At 58.6% G+C, this 23,165-nt stretch overlaps 1 protein-coding gene across 1 annotated transcript in view; it reads left to right on the top strand.

Moving 5' to 3' along the window:
* CFAP99 (cilia and flagella associated protein 99) overlaps positions 1-22,721 on the top strand; it is a 38,468-nt gene extending 15,747 nt beyond the window's left edge. Inside the window, 14 exon segments of the mRNA XM_003586231.6 lie at positions 473-567; positions 2,676-2,788; positions 3,828-4,005; positions 5,157-5,237; positions 5,375-5,449; positions 6,246-6,317; positions 6,511-6,602; positions 7,256-7,460; positions 19,223-19,364; positions 19,473-19,624; positions 20,380-20,585; positions 22,139-22,227; positions 22,230-22,300; positions 22,439-22,721. Of these exon segments, the coding sequence (XP_003586279.2) occupies positions 473-567; positions 2,676-2,788; positions 3,828-4,005; positions 5,157-5,237; positions 5,375-5,449; positions 6,246-6,317; positions 6,511-6,602; positions 7,256-7,460; positions 19,223-19,364; positions 19,473-19,624; positions 20,380-20,585; positions 22,139-22,227; positions 22,230-22,300; positions 22,439-22,546 (1,679 nt within the window). The 3' untranslated portion in view covers positions 22,547-22,721.
* Positions 22,722-23,165: the final 444 nt, after the last annotated feature.

Raw genomic sequence — 23,165 nt, 5'->3', positions numbered from 1 at the left:
CGGGGAAGGTGGTCCCGCCCCTGGGCCTCGATGGCCCTGCCTGGGAGGGAGGGGTCGGGACTGCAGGGAGCACAGAGGTAGAAGTGGTGGGGGGCACGATGCCGGGGCCAGGGCTGGGCTGCTGGCCCCCCGCCCCCTAGTCCAGCGGCTTCCAATCTCAGAATTCACAAACTGAAATGCAAGATGGTTTTACTTTTACCCCAGAAGTTTTGGAATTTCTGGAAATGTATCCAACGAGCTACTACAACCTGGGAGTGCTTGAAGCCCTGGAACCCGGCCCCCTGGGCCCCGCCCCGCCGCCCCCATCGCCTGTACTGTTGTGTCAGGCTGTCATTTTCACGGGGGCCCGAGGGAGGCGGGCGCCCTTGGCTCTGTTCGCTGCCCCTTAGCCCCGGGTGCCTCTCCCGGGATCGAACGCCCGGGCGGGGCCCCAGCATCCTGCTCCCCAGGCCCATGCCCTGTCTCCCCGCAGTGATCTGCTACTTGGCCACGTTCCAGCTGGAGGAGCTTGGCTTTCAGCTCTTCCGGGATGTCGTGCGGTCCCAGCCCGTCCACAAGGTGTGCCAGGTGAGCCCCTGCCGCCCCCAGCCCCAAGCTCTGTTCTCAGACCCCAGGCCCCACCCCTCCTTGCTGCAAATGCGCCCTTTTCAGGCCTGGGGAAGCTGGTTTCTGCTCTTCACGGTCCGGCGTGTGGTCACTGCTGGATGTGAGCTGTTAGTCGAGACAGGGCGTCCTTGCCTGTTCATAGTCTGGGCCTCTGGAACCTTCCGAGCTCCAGGCAGCCTCTCCTCCCTGCAGCAGGGGCTGTGCGGCCTTGGGGGGACAGGAGTGGGCGCAGTCCAGAGCAGGTCCTGAGGGGTGGCAGCCTCCGAGAGGGCGCCTGCAGGAGCCCACCCCCTGCACCCGCCCCAGGCCGTTTCTGTGGACACCTGTTCACTCGGGTAGAAAGCTCAGGATGCCTGGGGCCTCAGGGCCAGCAGGACCGTGAATGGGCCTGAGGCCCGCTGCCCTCTGCCGGCCACTCCCACGGGCATTTGCTATGGGCCTGGCTTCCTCTGCGAGCAGCTCTTGGTCCACCCTCACAGGGACTGGGTGAGGTCACTCCTACAGGCACTCAGCCCACAGTTGAGGAAACTGAGGCACAGAGAGGTTCGGTAACTAACTCGACATCACACAGCAGCTGAGCGGCAGAGCTGGCTCTTGGGCCAGGCTTTCAACCGCTGGCTGTTTCCTCCCTACTTGGCTTGGTGGTGGGGGGCAGCCCCCAGGCCAGGATAATGACTCCCGGGAGAAGAGAGGGACAGCCGAGGCCCCAGGAGTGCTTTGGGGCCCCTCTGGAGGGAAGCCACAGGTGCTGCAGGGGCAGCCCTGAAGGGAGAGGCGTAGGGCCAGGGGGAGGGGAGCCAGGAGCCGGGACACTCCCGGGACCACCGCCCCAGAGATCTGCACCCGCCCACTGGCAGGTCACCAAGGCAGCACGTTTAGCCACTCATTTTCCTGTCCATGTTAAACGTAAGCAATTCACAGTGCGTGGACGTTTGCATAGTCAGCATAAGCGAGGGCTTCATTTCGTGACAGCATTTTCTGAGCGCTATTCAGAGACAACCCCCCCTCGCCCCGGGGCCAGCTTCCCAGCTGGAGTGCCAGCACTTGGTTCACACTCCGCTGTCAGAGTCTTGAAATTCTTATGATTGTTGAGCAAAAGGCCCACGAGTCCCGGGGTCCCGGGTCCCGCAGCTGCGGAGCCGACCCTGCACCAGCCTCGGCCTCCCGGCGGGTGCCCACGGCTACCACACCCTCTCCAATGCGGCTTCCTTTCAGAGAGCCCCCTTCCACGGGCGGACGGGGAGCGGTGTGTCCCTAGATGGGGGTCAACAGACCCCCTGTGCTGAGAAGAGGAGGGGGCCCGGGGATGGAGTGGTGGGCCCCAGGAGCAGTGGTCTGGGAGGAGGAATTGCAGAGACCCCATGCCCCAACCATAGGGACTTGACTGCCTCCTTCATCAGAAAGTGGGAACAGGAATTAGAAGATGGAGCTAACACCGGTAGGGGGTAGGCGAGGAGCTGAGACAGCCTCCGTGGTGCCCAGGGGGTAGACAGAGGCCCCGGGGGGTTGGGGCGTGGGGGAGCAGGGGCCAGGCTGCTGAGTGGGAAGCTGTGGAAGGCTCTAGAAGGACCCCTGGCAGCTGCTCCCTGAGGAAGGGCATGGAGGCCTGAGCAGAAGGAGGAGGGGCGGACATGCCTGTGGGGGTGGTGGGCCCCCAGAGGAGGCAGCAGCAGGCAACCAGAGGCCCTGCCCTTGCCCCCTGCCCACCGCCACCCCCTCGGGCATCAGGGCTGAGGGCCTTCCCAGCCCCCACCCAACCAGAGCTGGTGAGGAGGAGTGGGTGGGGGTGTCCGTACAGACCCAGGGGGTGCAGGGCTTGAAGCCCGGGGGCCCACAGCTGACAGGGGCCCCGCTGGCGAACACAGGGGCCCAGGTGAACGATGGGCAGCTCCCCGGGGCCCACAGGAGGGGGCAGGCCAGGGGGGCTGGACCCCTGCCTGCGGCCTGCTGAGGTCTCCTGGGGGTGCGCCAGCCACAGCTGCCCCCCAGCACTGACTCCCCGTTGGGGGCCCCCCGGGTCTTCACTCTCACCTAGTGGGTCTGGCCCCCGCCACTCCCTCCTTCCTCAGTTCCTCAGGTTCCTCTTCAACCCCTTGAACCTCGGCTCGTGGATCAAGGACGAGTGGAGCCTCGTCTACGAGACCTCCCACGTGAAGGAGAACTGGATCGACCCCCTGATGAGGTGGGCAGCGCCTGGGTCTCACCTGGGTGCGGGGCATCCTCGAGGGCAGCCAGCTCGTGACCGGGGCAGAGGAGGGGCCTGCATCTCTTCCCCAGCTGCCCCCGGAGCGCCACTCCTGGGCCCGTCACCCCAAAGCTGTCCCCACCGCCTTCCGCAACCTCCCTCAACAGGCTCAGGCCAATGCCGGCTGGGCTGGTGCAGGCCAGGACCCACAGGCAGAAGGACCTCCAGTGGGCCTGCCAGGGCCAGTGTGCAGCTGCGCCCCCCTGCAGCCGGCCCTCTTTGCCAGGGTCGGGGGAGCCACCTTGTCTTCCTGGGGACGGGCCAACAGGTGGTTCTGGCAGTGGCAGAGCCCTCGGGTGCCAGCCGGGTACAGGAGGCCCCCCACCATGCGGGGGAGGAGGCCCGGCCCTGAGCAGCGGGGTGCCCCCAGAGCCGGCCCTTCACGAGGGGGAGGGCCTCGCTCCAGTGGCTGGACTCACTGCCTCCCGGGGGGCTGCTCCCAGCCGCCCAGGCCTGCAGACCCTGCAGCCCCGCCCAGCACCCCGTGTGCAGCCTTCCCCGCCCACTCTGTGAGCAGCCCCCTTCCTTACCGGCCCCGCCCCGCCGAGACCCCAGCCCTGCTGACCCTCAGACACGCCCTTCCTCCTCCTGGTGACCTTGGACCTCAGGCTGGGGCAGGAAAGAGTCACACCAAGCAGTCTCCCCAGGAGGCATCACCCACTGGCTACGTGGGCAATGGCCGGTGGTGCCCACTGGCATGAGGAGGCATGGAGGGGAGGAGCCCAAACCTCGGGGGCAGCCCAGCAGGGCCCTTCCAGAACCCCTGGTCCGGGGCACCCCCACCTTGAGACTCCCTCCTCCTCACCCCCTCCCACGGCCTCCTCTGCGCCTGTCACGGTGGTGCAGCTCCAGGAAGCTTGCTTTTGCCTTGCCTGCTTGCTGCCTGCTCACAGCCCCCTCCCCTGTGCCGAGGGGCTGTCCCCTCAGTGACCTGCACAGGCAGCCCATCCCAAGCTGCTCCCACTTTGCTTTTGAGGTGGCAGCCGGAAATCCAGGAGCTGATCGACCAGCTGCAGGGGGAGCTGACCAGCCAGCTCTCTCCTCCAAAGAGCAAGGCCAAGGTCACAGAGCCCAAGGAGCTCAGCCTGACCACCCCCAGACCCCGTGCCATCCCCGTGCCTGAGCCGGTCCCCCAGGTGGCCAAGACCAGACCTGTAAGTGGAGCAGGTCTCCGTGGACCCGGCCTGTGCAGGCAGGGAGCATGGGCTGTGTGGGCTGGGGCGGAGCTGGGTTCTTCCAGGCTGAGGGTGCATGGGCCAGACCAGGTGCATTCGATGCCCCCACCACCCCATCTCACCCAGAGAGGGAAGCCTGGCTGACCCAGAGCCCGCCCAGGGGAGTGGGCGCCCAGGGAGTGAGGTCTGGTGAGTAGGCGTGGAGTGAAGCTGGTGGCCGCAGGGTGCAGGCCTGTCTTACTTGGCGCTCAGAGCCCTCTTTAACCCTGTTGCTATGCACCTCTCCCTCCCCACAGTGTACGCGGCGCGCGTGTGTGTGTGTGTGTGCGCGTGCGTGTAGGCTTTCCCCACCTCGGGGTCTCTGCCTGTCTATCCCATCTGCCTAGACCCTTTTTTGCTGCCTCCCGCTCCCCTGCGTTGTTGACGTCTCTCAGTCAAGATGCTTCTTATTACCAGGTAAAAGAGCTCAGTCTGGCTTAGACGATAGAGGACTAGTTGACTCTCATGGCTGAATTAGGATGGGCTTCAGGCATGGTTTGATCAGGGTGCTGGAGCTGCTGCTGTGTGACTGTCTTCCCCCTAGTTCCCTCTGAGGGTCAGCTTGATCTTTGGGCTGACTTCCCTCATGGTAGCCAAACATCCAGGCCTCATGCCCACAACTCACTGTCCAGGGCGTGAGCGGAGACGCCTAGGGCCAAGAGTTCTGTGACAGTGTGATTAGACCAAGTGGGGTTGCGTGTCTGCCCTTGACCTGATGACCGTGACTGGGAGCGCAGTGTTCCCACCGGTCTTGGGCTCTACCCTGAGCGCCTGTGATGGACTCAGCTTCCCAGAACCAATCGCATCCCCCAGCAGAACTAAGGAATACGTGAAGGGTAAAGGGATGGCGCTGGACGGTCTCAGGGTCCCAGTCCACTCCCACCACCGGTCTGGTCTCCTTACAGTCTCTTCCCTGAGAGGCCTTCCATGGACCCCCTGGCCCCTGTCAGCTGTCTCAATTTCCTTTTCGTTGACCCAGATCCTTTCCTTACTGACATCAATTAGTCTTTATGGCTTTTATTAGTCTTATTAGTTTTCATAGTGCGGCTTGGCACCTCGGGTCTCCCTTCCACTGCCCCCACCACCACCAGGTCCCCAGAAGCACCTACCAGCCGCCCAAGGAGCAGCGGCTCCTGGAGATGACCAAGAGATACAACCGCTGGAAGGCCGAGGTCGGTGGGCTGCACACGGAGACCCCCGTGGGGGTGCCGGCGGGCGGGGAGGGGAGGGGCGGCGAGCCGGCCTGTGCATCTGTGGCCGGGGGACCGCGTGGCGGCTGGCGGGGCTGCAGCCGTCTGTCCCTGCGCAGGAGCTGCTGCTGCAGGCCAACTTCGAGGAGCTGCGGTGCGCGGTGCCCAGGAGCCGCGGGGAGCCCCAGCTGCAGGTGACGCCGCCCCTCATGTCCTGGGCAGGGCTGCACAGACAGGCCCCTCCCTGTGCCACAGTGGGGAGGGTGGGGTGCGGGGCCCCAGCCCACGGCGGGGGGTGGGGCCGAGACAGCAGGCCGCACACCGTCCAGGCCAGCAGGGGCAGCCTGGCCCTCTCCGGCTGTTTCCAGGTCTTCCCACACTGAGCATTTAACATTTCTGTAAGAAAAAACCCCAAGATGCGTTTGTCAATAAAGAAAGTCAGGGAGCTGGGCCGGGAGGCCCCGCGCTGGGTGGACGCTGAGCGGCGTTCCCCCTGGGAGAGGCTGACCTGTCCCCCCACCCCACACCCCCGCCACCGTGGACCCGCTTGGGCAGCGGATGGGCCAGAGGTGAGCCTCCCCCGGGCAGTGGGGGCAGGCCAGGGAGAGGGCACCCCGTCCGGGAGCAGCGTGCCCTGTGTCACGGCTGAGTGCTTGTGTGGGGGCTGCCTCTCACCAGCTGCTGTCCCGTGGACCGCCGTGCCAACCCTGACGGGGTCAGCAGAGCAGAAGGCTGGGCAGGGAGCAGCTGGGCCCGTCCCGGGGCAGCCCCGGGGCAGCGGGGAGAGGGCCCCTGAGCCCACAGGCTGCAGCGCCCTGACTGGGAACCGCGGTCCCCGGCCCCAAACCCTCCCTACCCGCCGGGGCGGCTGCAGAGCCCTGCCCAGGGACCCCGCATGGGGCGAGCTGGGCAGAGGGGAGTGGGCCAGGCCTCCCCGGGGTGCATTTGGGGGCACCCGTGGGTACAGGTGCCAGGCCTGGACTCCCGCAGGACTCCAAGAAGAAGCCTCGGCTCCGGCTCCCGCCTCGTATCCTCAAGGCCCAGAAACTGACCTTCTACACGGTGAGCGGGAATCCTGGGGCTTCTCCCAACGCGTCCGCCTCCGGGCCTGTCCCACTGAGGACATCCCGGCCCTTTCGGCCGAGGGGAGTGCAGGGCAGGGGGCGGGTGTGGAGGGCAGAGGGGCAGGGGGGTGCTGGCTGCTCCGAGGCCGCCCCCCACCCCCGTCACATCCTGCCCCAACCCTCTCCCGCAGCCTAATGACAATGCCCCGGTCAAGCTCAATACGGCCGCCATCCTGCGTGAAGGGGCCTTGTACCAGCGGCAGGTGGAGAAGGAGCTGCAGAGGTGGGGATGGGAGGGCCTTGGGCACCCCTTGCAGGGTCTGGGGGTGGGGGGGTGCGGGGGACACAGTCCCACCCGAACAGCCCCAGGGGCTCGAGAAGGCCAGCGTCAGAGTCATGGCCACAGCTCAGGAAGCTCGTCTCCACTCGGGGAGGAGATGGACAGACGAGGAGGTGGAGGCTCAGGGAAACCCGGCCAGCGCACACCTCCCTGAGGGGCCGCCTCCTCCCGGGAGCCCTCTCCGGTGCCCCCTCCCCTAGACCGCCCCGGCTTCAGGCCCTGCTCTCAGCTGGAGAGCTGCGCTGTGGGGGGAGCTTGGGTGTCTGACCGGCTGGATAAGAAGAGGGACAGAGGGACAGAGGGACAGAGGGGTGGCGGATAGACAGATGGGTGGGCGCGGGGGGGCGGGGTGGAGGACGGACGGACACAGGTGAGCGGATGGACGAGCGGCTGAAGGGACGAAGCGGGAGACGCGGCTGGAGGGTGGGTGCACACACTGGACCAGGGCCAGTGGGTGGGGGTCGTTGGTGGGCGGTGTGGGGCCAGGTGTCCGGTGCAGAGTGGCCATGCCCGTGAAGGCCACGCCCCCCCACCCCACCCCGTGGACCTTGGGCTTCAGGCGGGGCTCACGGGAGCCCGCTGCCCTGTCTCCCCAGGGTGGACCGGCTTGTGGACGGGGCCGGGGACTTCTCCGAGTTCCTCGAGTGGCAGAGGCGGATGCAGGCGAAGGACCGGGAGGAGCAGCTGGCTGCGGGCGAGGTCCGCCGGCTGCGGGGGAAGCTGAGCCACGAGGAGGCGGTGCTGGCACGGCAGCAGGTGGCGCGCGAGAAGAGGCGGACGGCGGAGCTGAAGAAGGAGGAGGTGACCGGGGGTGGGGGTCGGCCGGGGCTGCTCCTGCGGTTGTTGACCCGGCCGTTTCCTCCTAAACCCACAGAGCCGGGCCGGGTCCACTGGCCCCGCGTGGCCCGGGCCGGGGCGGGGGGCGGTGGTGGAGGGGCCTCAGTGGGCCAACTGGCCAGCACTTCGGGTCCAGGCTGCCCCCCGCCCCTACTAGCAGGGTCGGTTGGTCCCCGCACCTACATGTGAGGGGAGACTGGAGGACTGAGGGAAACTTCAGGGAGGCAAACGTGTTTGCATAAGACACAAAAGGGTATATGGGTCGCCCACGTTTCCAGTGAGGATGCTCTGGACATTGCAGGAGACACGGCCTGGCTGGGGGTGCCCTGCCGGTGTCCCATCCCGAGGGCCTGGCGGGAGCCTGGACGAGGCGGGAACCTGCAGGGCCAGGGACGCGCAGGAACCCACGCCCGCTGGATGTGCCCCTAGGGTCTGAGTCGCGGCTGCGCCTCAGGCTCACGTGTCCCTCCGCCTGCGAGACACGCTTGTGTTGTTCTTCACGTTGTTCAGTTCCACAGTCACGTGCAACTCTTTGTGACCCTCGGACGGCAGCACGCAGGCTTCACTGTGCTTCCCTGTCTCCCAGAATCTGCTCCAGCTCGTGTCCATCGGATCGGTGATGCCATCCATCCATCTCATCCTCTGTCGTCCCCTTCTCCGCCTGCCTTCCATCTTTCCCAGCATCAGGGTCTTTTCCAGTGAGTCAGTTCTTCGCATCAGGTGACCAAAGGATTGGAGCTTCCAGTGAATATTCAGGACTGATCTCCTTTAGGATGGACTGGTTGGATCTCCTTGCAGTCCAAGGGACTCTTTTCGGCAATCAGCTTTCTCTATGGTCCAACTTTCACATCCATACATGATTATTGAAAAAACCATAGCTTTGATTAGACGGACCTTTGTCGACAAAGTAATGTCTCTGCTTTTTAATATGCTATCTAGGTTTGTCATAGCTTTTCTTCCGAGGAGCAAACATCTTTTAATTTCATGGCTGCATCTGCTGTGATTTTGGAGCCCAAGAAAATGAAGTCTGTCACTGTTTCCATTGTTTCTCCATCTGTTTGCCATGAAGTGATGAGACTGGATGCCATGATCTTCGTTTGCTGAATGTTGAGTTTTAAGCCAACTTTTTCACTCTCCTCTTGCATTTTCATCAAGAGGTTCTTTAGTTCCTCTTCGCTTTCTGCCATAAGGGTGGTGTCATCTGCATATCTGAGGTGATTGATATTTCTCCTGGCAATCTTGATTCCAGCTTGTGCTTCATCCAGCCCAGCATTTTGCATAATATGCTCTGCATATAAGTTAAATAAGCAGGGTGACCGTATACAGCCTTCATGTACTCCTTTCCCAATTTTAAAATGTCTGTTGTTCCATGTCCAGTTCTAACTATTGCTTCTTGACCTGCATACAGATTTCTCAGGAGGCAGGTCAGGTCGTCTGGTATTCCCATGTCTTCAAGAATTTTCCACAGTTTGTTGTGATCTACACAATCAAAGGCTTTGGCGTAATCAATGAAGCAGAAGTAGATATTTTTCTGGAATTATCTTGCTTTTTCTATGATCCAATGAATGTTGGCAATTTGATCTCTGGTTCCTCTGCCTTTTCTAAATCCAGCTTGAACATCTGGAAGTTCTCAGTTCACGTACTCTTGAAGCCTAGCCTGGAGAATTTTGAGCATCACTGTGCTACCGTGTGAGATGAGTGCAATTGTGCAGTAGTTTGAACATTCTTTGGCATAACCCTTCTTTGGGATAGAAATGAAAACTGACCTTTTTCAGTCCTATGGCCACTGCTGAATTTTGCAAATTTGCTGGCATTTTGAGTGCAGCACTTTCACAGCATCATCTTTTAGGATTTGAAATAGCTCAGCTGGTGTTCCATCACCTCCACTAGCTTTGTTTGTAGTGACGTTTCCTAAGCCCACTTGACTTTGGACTTCAGGATGTCTGGCTCTAGGTGATAACACCACCATGGTTATCTGGGTCATTAAGATCTTTTCTGTACAGTTCTTCTGCGTATTCTTGCCACCTCTTCTTAATATCTTCTGCTTCTGTTAGGTGCACACAATTTCTGTCCTTTATTGTGCCCATCTTTGCAGGAAATGTACCTTGGTATCTCTAATTTTCTTGAAGAGATGTCTAGTCGTATTGAATGTATGATTTGCAAGTATTGTCTCCCATTCCATGTGTGTGAATGCTCAGTCATGTCTGACTTTTTGCGATCCCATAGACTGTGGTCCATCAGGATCCTCTGTCCATGGAATTTTCCAGGCAAGAACACTGGAGGGAGTTGCCATTTCCTTCTCCAGGGGATCTTCCTGACCCAGGGATTAAACCCACGTCTCTTAAAGCCTCCTGCATTGGCAGGTGGATTTTTTACCACTGGTGCCATCTGGGAAACCCAAAAAGTGAAGCTGAAAGTTGCTCAGTTGTGTCTGACTCTGCAACCACATGGATATGCACCCCCAGGCTTCTCTGTCCATGATATTCTCCAGGCAGGAATACTGGAGTGGGTTGCCATGCCCTCCTCCAGGGATCTTCCTGACCCAGGGATCGAACCCGGTCTCCTGCATTGCAGGCAGAGTCTTTACCGTCTGAGCCACCGGGGAAGCCCATTTATGGCTTCAGGCCTTACATTTAAGCCTTTGATCCATTCTGAGTTGATTCTTGTGTGTGGTTAAGGCAGAGGTTCAGTCTCACTGTTGGCATAAATCTGGCTCTTTCAACAATATTTACAAAAGAGACTGTCCTTTCCCCACTGAATTTTCTTGGTGCCTTGGTCAAAGATTAGTTGACCATGTTCATTTTCTGTGAGCTTTTAAGTTTCATTTCGTTGACTTTATGTAGCTGAGCTGGTAAAGAATCCGCCTCAATGCAAGAGACCCCGGTTCAGTTCCTGGGTTGGGAAGATTCCCTGGAGATAGGCTACCCACTCCAATATTCTTGAGCTTCCCTGGTGGCTCAGCTGGTAAAGAATCCGCCTGCAATGCGGGAGACCTGGGTTTGATCCCTGGGTTGGGAAGATCCCTTGGAGAAGGGAACGGCTACCCACTCCAGTATTCTGGCCTGGAGAATTCCATGGACTGTATATCTGTGGGGTCGCAAAGAGTTGGACACGTCTGAGCGACTTTCACTTGCCTGTTAACGAAGTAAGCCTTTAATCATAATGTCTTCTTACAGGTATCGTGTCCCGGTTACTCATTCGGCTTCATCTGAATGCTGTGTTCTGGCCGTGCACGCGTGTTTTCGTGTCATCAAACTTACGAGTCTTCTCCTTCGTTGTATCTGGATTTGGAATAGTGAGGAAGGGTTTTCCCGTGCACCTGGTATGGAAGGATTCAGCCGCAGTCTCTTCTAGCGTCTGTGTGGTTTCATTTTTAAACCTGGATCTGTATCCGCTTGAAGCTTGTTCTCGCACATGGTGTCAGAGCCGAATCCAGCAGATGCCGTCCAGTGTCGTCTTCCCGTCCCTGGATGCAGGATGTCTCCACTTGCTTCAGTCTTTCGTTTCTTTCATCTGGTTATTGGGTTTCTGTGTGTAAGTCCTGTAGACGTGTGTGAGACTGCACCTAAGTGTCTCTCCGTGATTTTCCAGTGGTTGTGGATGGCAGTATTAAGTTCAGTTTTGGTGTCCACGCAGTGAATGCCCGTCTGCAAAACACAGCTGGCCTTGCGTGTCATTCCTGCGTCCTGTGGCCTCGCCAAACTCCCTGACTAGTTTTCTCGGACAAACAAGACCGTTTGTCATAGGTTCCCTGAGCTTCTCTCTGTGACGCGGATGTCGTCTTCTATCCCTTCCTTTCCCATCTGCGTCCCGTTCATTTCCTCCTCTTGCCTGTTGCACTGGCTGGTTCACCATCTTGGGGGAAATCAGTCTTTCACTGTTCAGTATAATGTTAGATGTCGGGTTTTTCGTAGATGTGCACTTTATCAAGTCGACTAAATTCCCTTCAGTTCCTGGTTTTCTGAAAGTTTTTGATCAGGAAATTTTGCCCGATGGTTCTCTGGATCAGTGGATACAGTTGTCTGATCGTCTTTAGCCTGTTAATATGGTGGATTCCATCGACGGATTTTCAAATGTTGAACCAGCTTTACATTCTAAGAATACACCCCACTTGATTGTGGTGTTTGTATAATTCTTTTTTATGTATGTTGAATTCTATTTGCTACTATTTTGATTTTCTTAGAGTTGTTCTTACATGTGGTTTCATAAGAAGTGTTAATCTATAGTTTTCTTCTTTGTAATGTCATTTGTCTGATTTTGGTTATCAGGGTAATTCTAACTTCATAAAATGAATTTGGAAGTATTTTCTCCTCTCATTTTCTAGGAAAGATTGTGTCAAATTGATATTCATTCTTTCATCACATGGTCGGATTCTCCAGTGAAATCATCTGGGTTTGAGGTTTTCTTTTTTGGATGTTTCTAAATCACAAATTCAACTCTCTTACAAGTTAGAGAGTGATTCAAATGATCTGTTTCGTTTTGGGTAAGTTGTACCAGTTTCTGTTTTTTGAGAAATTGTCCATTTCACTGAGTTGCCAAATTTATGAACGTAAGAGTTGTTTTTAAGATTCTGTTACTGTCCTTTTTAATGTCTGTAGGGTCTAAAGCATTCCACTCTTGATATTGATGATTTTATGTTTTTTCATTTTTTCTGTAAGGATTGCTAGAGATTTGTCAATTCCATTGATCTTTTCAAAGAACTAGCTTCTTGTTTCATTTATTTTTCTCTACTGTTTCCAATGTTGTTGACTTCTGCTCTTTATTATTTCCTTCCTTCTGCTTGCTTTGCGTTTATTCTGTTCTCTTCCCAGGTTCTTGGGATCGGAGTTGGATTACCGACGCGAGACTCCGCTGCTTTTCTGTTTTAAGTGCTCGGTGTTGTACGTCTCCGTTTATTTGTTGTTTTGGCTGTGTCCACAACTTTTGGTATGTTGTATTTCATTTTCATTCAGTTCAGTGTCCTTTTTCACTTCACTTGAAAATACCTCTTTGCCCCATGGATTATTTAGGAGTATGTTGTTTAGTTTCCAAGCATTTGTTCTTTTTCATTATTGATTTCTGGTTGATTCCATCGTGGTTGTTGAACATGCTCTGTGCTATTTATCTTAAATTTGTTGAGATCATGTCTTTCATAATGCCTTGTTGAAGCATTTTAATGATGGCTTCTTTAAAAACCACGGTCAGATCTAACACCTCTGTGACCTCAGTGCTGGCGTCTACTGATTGCGTCTTCATTCTGTTGGACACATCCTGGCTTGTGGTGTGATAACCGGTTGAAACCCGGACATTCTGGATATTATGTTGCAAGCTTCTGGGTCGCATTTAAGCCTTCTGTCTGAGCTGCCCCTCTCTGACGCTGCTCTGGCAGGGGAAGGGAGGCACCATGACATTATTGCCAGGCAGGCTTATCAGCCCACTTTCCCCACGTGCCTCTGCTGACCCCCGAGAGGGGCTACTCGTGAGGGCAAGGGCTCCGCTAGTCCTCCACCGACAGCTGCCTGACCGGGAGTGGCAGGGCACCTCATCATTGCCCCCACGTGGCCCTTGCTGTCACGTGGCAAGCGTGAGGGGAAAGCCCTCACTTGGCACTCAGCTTCCTCTGATGCCACCCTGGTGGGTGGGGGTGAAGGGACCCTTGTTCCCACGGGTGGGGGTGGATGCCAGGTTGCTGAGCTTGCTGCCAGCTCTCCTCTGGCACACCGGACCCCTGGGGCAGGCCCCTGCTCAGATTCCTGTGCTCCATGTCCCACGGCTTGAGGAAGTCCACGCCCACTCAGCCTTTGCCCAGGTTTTGCCTGTGATGTCACAGGACGTGTTGCACCGTCTTCTGTCTCTCTGGGTGGCTCCTGGCTTCCCCGGTGGCTCAGCTGGTAAAGAATCTGCCTGTAGTGAGGGAGACCCAGGTTCAATCCCTGGGTGGAGAAGATCCTGGGAGAAGGGAATAACAACTCACTCCAGTATTCTTGCCTGGGAAATCTCATGGACAGAGGAGCCTGGTGGGCTTCAGTCCATGGGGTCACAAAGAGTCAGACAGCTGAGCGGCTGACACTCGTTGGAGAGAGCAGGCTTTGGTCGTGCTTTTCATCTGTACCTGTGGCATTTTGGGGGCCTTTAGCCCCCAGCCTGGAACACACAAGGTAGAAAGGAGACCGGGGGCTCAGCACTGCGCCATTCCTCCGGCCCCGCAGGCCTCGCCAGCCGGCCCTCTCCCCTCCACTGCTCACAGTCTTATGTATTTTTTTTTAATATTTATTCATCTGGCCGGGCCAGGTCTTAGTTGCAGTATTCTCAGCTGACTCTTCTGTGACTCCGTGCAGCTATATCCCGCCAGGCTCCTCTGTCCACGCGATTTCCCAGGCAAGAATACCGGGGTGGGTGGCCATTCCCTTCCCCAAGGGGAGATTCCCGACCCAGGGATCCAGCTCATGCTGTCGCCCACGTCAGCAGGTGAATTCTTTCCCTCTGGGCCACCAGGGAAGGCCTAGCTGTGGCGTGTGTGATCTAGTTCCCTGACCAGGGATGGAACCCGGGCCCCCCCCAGCATTGGAACCACGGAGCCTGGCGTGTGCGATCTACTTCCCTGACAGGGATTGAACTCGGGTTCCCCCCGCCCTCCGCATTGGAAGCACGGAGCCTTAGCCATTGGAGCACCAGGGAAGTCCCTGTATGTTTGATTATATTCGGGGGTTTTAGCTGTGCCGAGTAGGAGGAGTAGGGAAAAGTGCCCCCCCACCCCCCGCCGTCTTCCCAGATGTGGAAGTTCCAGGTGCCGATTCTCGTAAAGGCTTTTGCAGCCTCTGTGGAGAGAATCCACTTTTCCTCCCAACCTCTGTGCATGTGGTGAATTGTATGAGGGATTTCTTAATGCTAACCCATCCGTGCCTTCCTGGGATGAGTCCCGTGCAGTCTCCCTGGAGTTTGAGAATCCCTGGGACTCACGCGGAAACGTCCAGAAGCGGGGGGCAGGGGCGGAGGGCAAAAGTGGGCTGTAGTTGAGCAGCCGCACATTTGCCTTGACCAGAGACCCCGAGAGGAGCCTGGGGGAGCCACCTGGAGGGGCAGAGACCCCATCAGAGGGGTGGGCGCTGGACGCCGGGGCTTGGACTAGAAGCTGCGGCCTGATGAGCAGCCTTGCTGGGGACGAGACTGTATCCAGGTGACCCATCCGAGGTGCCGGGGGAGCAGCTCCTCCTGGAAGGAAAGCAGCCCCACCCCCACAGGCTCACTCCTAACTCCTCCGGGCTCCTCACTCCTCCTCCTCGGGGCTCCTTCCATGTTCCAGGAGCCGGGCTGCTCTTGGGAAGCAGGCACAGAATACTCTGGCTTCCCGCCACCCTGCACCTCGCCCACTGACTGTCCGCATAACTAGGGCAGCATCCTGAGCCGCGAGCCGTGTCCCCCAGAGCGAAGCTGACCCTGACTGCCCCACGCTGAGTGGGTCCTGAGGCGTCTCTCCCCCTCCTGGGACATCCAGCTACAGGTGTTTTAGATGGCGACTGTGTTTTATGAGCAAACTAACAGATTAGACCTGGCTCAGCTGGTAAAGGATCCACCTGCAATGTGGGAGACCTGGGTCCGATCCCTGGGTTGGGACGATCCCCTGGAGAAGAGAAAGGCTGCCTACTCTAGTATTCCAGCCTGGAGAATCCCATGTATTATACAATCCATGGGGTTGCAAAGAGTCGGACATGACTGAGCAACTTGCACAGGAACATTTGAAGAGAAAATTGCATTTTTTCCGTTCATGCGGGACTGGTGACTTTTACAGCCTTTGTTTTGTTTTTAACTATTATTTTAGTTGTTTTTTTTCCTAAGTTTTTAAATTGAGTGTTTTTTATTTATTTATTTTTCCTATACCATGCACAATATGGGATCATAGTTCCTCGACCAGGGATTGAACCCAAGCCCCTGCAGTAGAAGTGCCGAGTCTTAACCACTGGGCCTTAATGGGACTGTGTGTCGCCGGAGGCTCCGTGGCCACAGCCCGGCCCGCGGAGCCCGCCCTCCCTACCCAGCCTCCCCTGTCCTCTCTGCCCATCTAGAGCCACGGGACGTCCTTTCTTTTGAGGGGCAGGATGTTTGGGGCCCATCTGAATTTCCTCTTCTTCAGACACATGTTCAGTTATTCTCCTGAGCCCCGGGGCCTCCTCACAGAGCTCAGGGTTGATTTCCATAGCTGGGGGCCAGGGGCCTTTTCTGATTTTTTCCTGGTCACCAGTATTAAGGCACTCTAGCAATGGGGCCGAAAAGGACACAACTGCAAAGTCCTGAGTGTAGCTCTGTCACTGTCTCAAAATGTTAAACAATATGAATATAGTGTCTTCACTAAATTTTATCTCCCCCCCTTCTCTTTTTGGCTGCACTGCTCAGCTTGTGGGATATTAGTTCCTCGACCAGGGATTGAACCTGTGCCCCCTGCAGTGGAAGCGCAGAGTTTTAACCACTGGAGAGCCAGGGAATTCCCAATTTTATCCCCTTTTAAAAATAATTTGATGAACCATAGAAATAAGTAACTATATTGGGGGAAAAAATGGATGAAATTCACATAATTACCTTTTTTAATCTGTTGTCACAGTGAACTTAATCCAGAAGACCGGTACACAAAACCACGGGGTGAAGGACCCTTCCCACTCTGGTTGTCACAGGCGCCTGTTCCCAGAGCCCGATTCACGGAAGCGTTGGGTGGATTGTTCCCTTAGGCGGCCCTTGGGGCATTTTTCTATTTGGTGCTGTTGGGCGCGGTCCTTGTTCCCTTGAATTTCCAGCTGAATGCCCTTCCTTGGGGCAGGGTGGTGCTGGCTGTAGAGGCGGGAGGCGTGCAGAGCCCAGAGGAAGCCCACGGAGGCGCGAGGCCAGGCTGGCCCCTGAGTGGACTCCAGGCTGGACCAAGGGCCCAAGGGCTATGTCCGAGCAGACAGAGCTGAGAGCCGGCCCCGGGGCTCCGGGCACCCTGGTAACCCCTGCCCTCCTCCCACAGGGCGGCCCGGACAGCCAGGCCGCAGCCCCTCTGCTCGCCCACCCGTTTGGCTTTCTGGCCTCCCCTCTTTCTTCGAGCACTCCACCCTCTTCTCCGAACGGCGATGCTGGGCTGACGTTAAGGCCACGGCTGATGGCGGCCGGGGAGCGGCTGGGGAAGCGACGCCGCCACTCCAGTCAGCAGCAGAGACTCGGGGGCGGGGCAGGGCGCTCTGCCAGGGTCACCCCGCTGGTTGGGGCAGCGGCAGAACTACAATCCCGGACTCCCTCCCTCCCTCCCTCCCTCCCTCACTGGGCCTCCTCCACGGCCGCGGGCCTCCTGGGCTCCAGGAGGCTTACACGGAGCTGGGAGCCGGGGGTGAGGCCCCCAGCCCTCTCTGTGCTGCCGACAAGCTGGGTGCCCGGAGACCAGGCATCTTTCTTTGCCCAGAGGCTGCTTACCTGAGGTAGGACTCCTCCATGTTCTGGGAGCCTGCTTTTTTTTTCACCTTGTATTTCCACCAAAGCATTTCTCGAACTTATGACAAAGTTTCCAAAGAAAGTGAAGTTGCTCAATTGTGTCCCAACTCTTTGTGACCCATGGACTGTAGCCCACCAGGCTCCTCTGTCCGTGGGATTCTCCAGCCAGGAATACTGAAGTGGGTTGCCATTCCCTTCTCCAGGGGATCTTCCCGACCCAGGGATTGAACCCACGTCTCCCGCATTGTAGGCAGATGCTTTTCTGTCTGAGCCACCAGGGAAGTTCATTTTTACTCTTTGAAACAAACAGTCCATAGAGCCGCAGGGTCAGACCAACTGAGCGAGTTAGCACGCACATCATTTTAGTTGTTGCTTAGTTGGTAAGGACTGTGGCCTGCCAGGCTCCTCTGTCGGTGGGATATCCCAGAACACTGGAGTGGGTTGCCATGCTCTCCTCCAGGGGATCTTCCTTACCCAGGGACTGAACCCATGTCTCCTGTACTGCAGGCGGGTTTGTTACTGCTGAGCCACCCGGGAGGCTCCCCCTTCCTTTACAATGCCATAAAATGCTCCAGGCTCATCGCGTACCTTCTCCTCCTCAGCCATAAAGTGGCCATCTCTCCAAGGACCCTGGTTCCTTTTCTTAGAACCTGGGATAAACTTGCATGGAGAGGGGTGGCCACGAGCCAGTTTATATGTGCTGGCAGAGTGCTTCACCAAGGCTTCCTTCCTGCCCAGTGTGCCTGGAGTCCCCGCCACCACCACAGGTGGACCCTCCACGTGCCATGTGGTCTGAAATGAACCCTCAGCGGCCAAGACCTCTGGGGTTGGCAGTCCAGGGCCCCTGGCGGCGCTGGGCAGTGACGGGAGGTATACATCCCACTCTGTCCTTTGTGGCATCTTTTTTTTCTTTTTTAAATGGAGAGTCTTTAAATAATTTTCTATGTGTTTTGTGGCTGCACTGTGTGTTCGTTGCTGCGCGGGCTTTCTCTAGCTGTGGTGAGCAGCGGCTTTGCTTCTCGCCGAGCCTGGGCCCTGGAGCTCACAGGCTACAGTAGTTACGGCACATGGGCTTGGCTGTCCCGCAGCACACGGCATCTTCCCAGACCAGAGGTCGAACCTGTGTCCCCTGTACTGTCAGTCCAGTTCAGTCGCTCAGTCGTGCCGACTCTCTGCGACCCCACGGGCTGCAGCACGCCAGGCCTTCCTGTCCATCACCAGCTCCCAGAGCTTACCCAAACTCATGTCCACTGAGTCAGTGATGCCATCTAACCATCTCATCCTCTCGTCCCCTTCTCCTCCCGCCTTCAATCTTTCCCAACATCAGAGTCTTTTCAAACGAGTCAGTTCTTTGCATCAGGCGGCCAAAGTATTGGAGTTTAAGCTTCAGCATCAGTCCTTCCAGTGAACATTCAGGACTGATTTCCTTTAGGATGGACTGGTTGGATCTCCGTGCAGTTCAAGGGACTCTCAAGAGTCTTCTCCAACACCACAGTTCAAAAGCATCAATTCTTCAGCGCTCAGCTTTGCATTGTCAGGCAGATTCTTAACCACTGGATCACCAGGGAAGTCCACTTTGTAGTATCTTGAAGACTGAAAATAATATTCTGAATTGTTCACAATAGCGCCAAATGGGAAACAACCTGAATGTGTCTTGATGGTGGAATGGATCAAAGAGTTGTGATATGTTCCCTGAAACAGCCACGAGAGTAAGCCAACTGCAATCCCAGTGAACACGTGGGTGAGGCTGGAACCCCTGGTGCAGAGCAGAAGAGGGGAGCCAGGACGCAGGACTGTGACGTGCTTCTCAGTGGCGGCAGCACGCCCTGCGGTCAGGGCCGTGCGTTTCAGAGGCTCCAGGAGAAAGAGGGGTGTGGGAGGACCGTCAGGTCGTGCCTGGGGCTCCCCTGGGGCCGGCCTGGCCTGTGCACAGACGTGGGCAGAATCTGGACAGCTGGCCCCACGTGGCTGCAAAGCAAGGAGGGTCCTCCTCTCTCAGCCGGAGTCAGCAGTGGGTGGGCTTCAGGGCAGACCAGGGGCCCTGACCCGGTCTCCCCTGGGCTCTGTTGGCCGCCCTCTTCGGCGACCCTGCCAGATCCGGGGTCGTGGCTGCCTGGTTCTGGGCTCACCCCCATTGCGGAGGCCAGGCGGGGCGTGAGGTGGGACTTCCCCGCAGGCCCGACCCCCGAGACACTGGCGAGCCTAAACCCAGGTTCCCGGGTGATTCAGGGCCAACCTCAGCAGCTCAGGGGCCAGACCGGGCGGCTCTGATGGTGGCTGGTTGTGTCCAGACAGCTGAGCTGATGCAGCGGTGCGCGGAGAGGCGCCTCCAGGAGGAAAAGTCCACGAAGGAGCTGGTGGAGCAGGTGATGGAGACACAGAAGAACGTCAGGGTGGCACAGACTGAGCTCCGGAAGGGCCGCCGGCGGATAGGTAGGGGGTCGGGGCATGGGGGGTTGCCGTGCCCTCCCAGAAGCTAACCCCGCCCCCGGGGCTGGCCGGCTGCTCTCCGAGCCTCTCAGCGCCCCACTCGGCCCCCAGCTCAGGAGGTGACGGAGGAGAACCGAGAGCTGCTGCAGCGCAGCGCGGAGGCGGCCAAGGAGGAGCAGAGGCGGCGCTGCACCCTCGTCTCCCAGCTGCGAGCCCTGGAGTTTCAGCCCACGCGCAGGGGCAAGCTGGTGGACCTGACCCAGGTGAGGCCGCCGCCCAGGGCCTGTGCCCGTCCAGTGCCCTCCAGCAGGGGAGCTTCCCCGCGTCTTCCTGGGCCTGGCGTCCTGCGGAGGGTGCACCCACAATTCCCACCAAAGCCGAAGGTGGTCTGGACCCCAGCCGGGGTCCACCCGGCCACTCACGCCCAGCTGCCTCCTGTGCGCTGTGCTGGAGGACCCGGTCCAGGGAGGCCTCTGGCACCCCGGGGGGCCAGCCAGGCAGCTTCACGGACTTGCGTGTTGAGGGAGCTGCTGGGACCCACGAGGCCCGCGTGGCAGGTGCGCTGGAGGGATGGCAGGGGTGCTGGACAGGCTGCAGCCCCCGGGGGCCAGTGTGGGAAGCAGCGCAAGAGGCCAGGCTGGCACGCGGGGATGGGCCTGGGTGGGTAGGCCTGGTCCTGGGCTGTGCAGAGTCCGACAGGCTCTCTGCCTGGACCCCCAGGTCCCGGCTGGGGAGACAGGATTGAGTACCATGGGGGCCCCACCAGGCCCCCAGCTGAGGTGTCCCCGCGCAGGTCAGGGATGCGGAGGGGGCCCAGGCGGGAGAAGCCGGATGGTGGACATTGCCATACAAACAGTACCGAGAGGACGGGAGGCCGCCTGGGCACGGGGCCGGGCCTGTGGCCTTCAGGAAGGACGATGAAGCCGGTGCAGGGGGAAAGCCAGGGGCCGGGGCCGGCCGGGAAGGGTCGGGCCTGGCTCCCGACCTGGGGCCTCTCCCTACCCCGGTCCTCTTGCAGATCCCCGGCCACGGCCTGGAGGGGGAGATGTCGGTCGTGGAGTTGCGTGAGCGGCTGGCCCTGCTTAAGGAGACCCGTCGTCTCCAGGAGGAAGAGCGGCGAGACCAGATCATCCAGGGCAAGCGCGCCAAGAGCCAGGAGCTGCGGGACACGGTGGAACAGGTGGCGCTCTGCCGCGCCGCCATGGGGAGGTCTGCAGCCCTGAGGTGGGTATGGGCGACCCCAGGCCAGGCACCCTGGGCGGGCAAGGAGCAGGGAGCCTGCCTTCCCCCCACCCAAGCAATCCATCACCCTCCAGTCAGATCCCTTGCAATCTCTTCCCCCCACCCAACTGTTTTCTTAGACAAGTCTCAGGCCTTCTGAAAGGGTGGAAAAAAAAGCCTGTGGTGACGGCTCAGATGAGCCCGGCCACACCCTTTAGCCCTGTGCTTCATCCATTAATAGCAAGCCAGCTACTTAATGGCAGAAGTTAGGAAGTGCTTGCTTAGTCACTCAGCCGTGTCTGACTCTTTGCGACTAGACTGTAGACTCCTCTGTCCACGGAATTCTCCAGGCCAGAATACTGGAGTGGGCAGCCTTTCCCTTTTCCAGGGGATCTTCCCAACCCAGGGATTGAACCCAGGTCTCCTGCATTGTAGGCGGATTCTTTACCGTCTGAGCCACCAGGGAAGCCCACGAATACTGGAGTGGGTAGCCTATCCTTTCTCCAGGGGAATCTTCCCAGCCCAAGAATCGAATCGGGGTCTCCTGCACTGCAGGCGGATTCTTTACCAGCTGAGCCACCAGGGAAGCCCATGCAGGTTTTGGACACTGCACTCGTAAACGCTCTGGTGTGAATCTAATGAGAAAAAACAGCCCTACATAACCACAGCACAGTGACACAGCTAGAAATGAGCAGAGACTCCCAGCGCCATCTCAATACCCTGTCCCTGGTCACCTCTCTCCAAGGATCCCAAAACTGTTCACTACAGTTTGGAAAGATTGAGTACTATAACTTTTATCTTTTTAAACTAGGACTTGGGGGTCGGGGGGGGGTGGTGGGGGAGGTGGGGTCACACGTAGCATCTGGTTGTCAAACATCTCTTTCAATGGAAAGCGATGGACACACACACACCCTTTTTGTTTTGGGAACACTGTGCTGACTTTCGGAGAAGGCAATGGCGCCCCACTCCAGTGCTCTTGCCTGGAAAATCCCATGGACAGAGGAGCCTGGTGGGCTGCAGTTCATGGGGTCGCTAAGAGTCGGACAGGACTGAGTGACTTCACTTTCACTTTTCACTTTCATGCATTGGAGAAGGAAATGGTAACCTACTCCAGTGTTCTTGCCTAGAGAATCCCAGGAACGGGGGAGCCTGGTGGGCTGCTGTCTCTGGGGTCGCATAGAATCGGACACGACTGAAGCGACTTAGTAGTAGTAGTAGTGGTGGTGGTGGTGGTGACTTTTCGGGCCCCATGGGGCCTGGTACGGAAGGATCTGCACAGACAGCGGGATATTAGCATCAGTAATCGCTAGGCAAGAGCGGGGAAGGCAGGGTAAGATGAAAGGGCGGTGGCTTTTCTCATCCCCGAAAATGTGCATAGGCAAACCTGTGGAATACTCTTACGACTGTGAAATACAAGGAGCAAAAAGGCAAGAGGCCCCGGGGAGAACCCTCCCGGAGCGGTTCCCCGAGGGTGTGAGGGCACTCTCCCCTGGCACCTAAACCTCTCTGGTCCACCGCGGCGAGGCCCTCCTAAGCCGGCCCCTCCGCCCGCCCAGGTGGGAGGAGAAGAAGGCGCGGTGGGCGGCTGCCGGAGCGCCCTCCCAAGACGAGCGTGTGCTCGAGCTGCAGCGCCGGATCCAGGAGAGGCGGCCGAGCGGCGCGCGCGGGCGGCCCCGGGGCACGTGCCGGCGCCGCGGGCCGTGCGCCCCAAGCAGCGGGTGAGCCAGGGAGCGGCCGCGAGGGCGCGCCGCGCGGTGGGCGGGGACGCGAGGTGCGGGTCGGGGGGCGCGCAGGGAAGCCGCGTCCGGCTGCGGGGGAGCGCCTCGCGCCGACCTCCACCGCCCGCCCTCCCGCAGGCGCAGCTGGAGGCGCAGCGCAGGCTGGAGCTGGAGCGGAGCCGCGAGCGCTGGCTGAGGGCGCAGCAGCCAGGATGCGGGCCCGCGCGCCGCCTGGGGGCCGCCTGAGCCGCGCGGCCTCCCCTCGCCCCTACCCAGGACCCTGAGACCCTAGCCCGAATGAAGACCGCGGGGCCATGCCCCCTGCCCCGCTCCGCCCGTCTCCGCCCGCCCAGAGCAGGGTTGCCAAATAAAAGGCGGGACGCGCAGTTATTGCGTGGGACAAACATGCTAAGAAAGTATCCGCTGGAATTCAGCTTTATTGGGGTGTCTTGTATCTAATGTGCTAAACATGGCCACCCTGGTCCAGATCCGTGCCCTTCCCTACGGCCGAGCGGTAGGCATTCCCCCCACCCGGGCCCGACTTCCCGGAGCCCGCAGTGCGCGTGGAACCATGGAATCTCCGTTCTCTGCCCGGATTAGGTGGCCTAATCCAGGAACCCCCAAGACTGAGTATGTGGTTGTGCGGATGCAATTAGAAGTGGCCAGGATACTGAGTCACTACCAACTGGCCCTTCTGGCGCCTGATCTCCTAAACCTCAGAGGATGGGGGGAATTGGCCAGGGAATTGGGAACTGTCCCCCATGCCCTTTCTGCTGGTGAGACCACAGGTGCTCAGAAAGGTGAAGTGAACTGCCCCAAGCCCTGGGACCCAAAGCTAGGCCTGGAGGCCTTTAGAGTAAGGCCC

This window comes from Bos taurus, chromosome 6, assembly GCF_002263795.3.
Source record: "Bos taurus isolate L1 Dominette 01449 registration number 42190680 breed Hereford chromosome 6, ARS-UCD2.0, whole genome shotgun sequence".
NCBI lineage: Eukaryota > Metazoa > Chordata > Mammalia > Artiodactyla > Bovidae > Bos > Bos taurus.
This window is presented reverse-complemented; position numbering and strand designations above follow the sequence as displayed.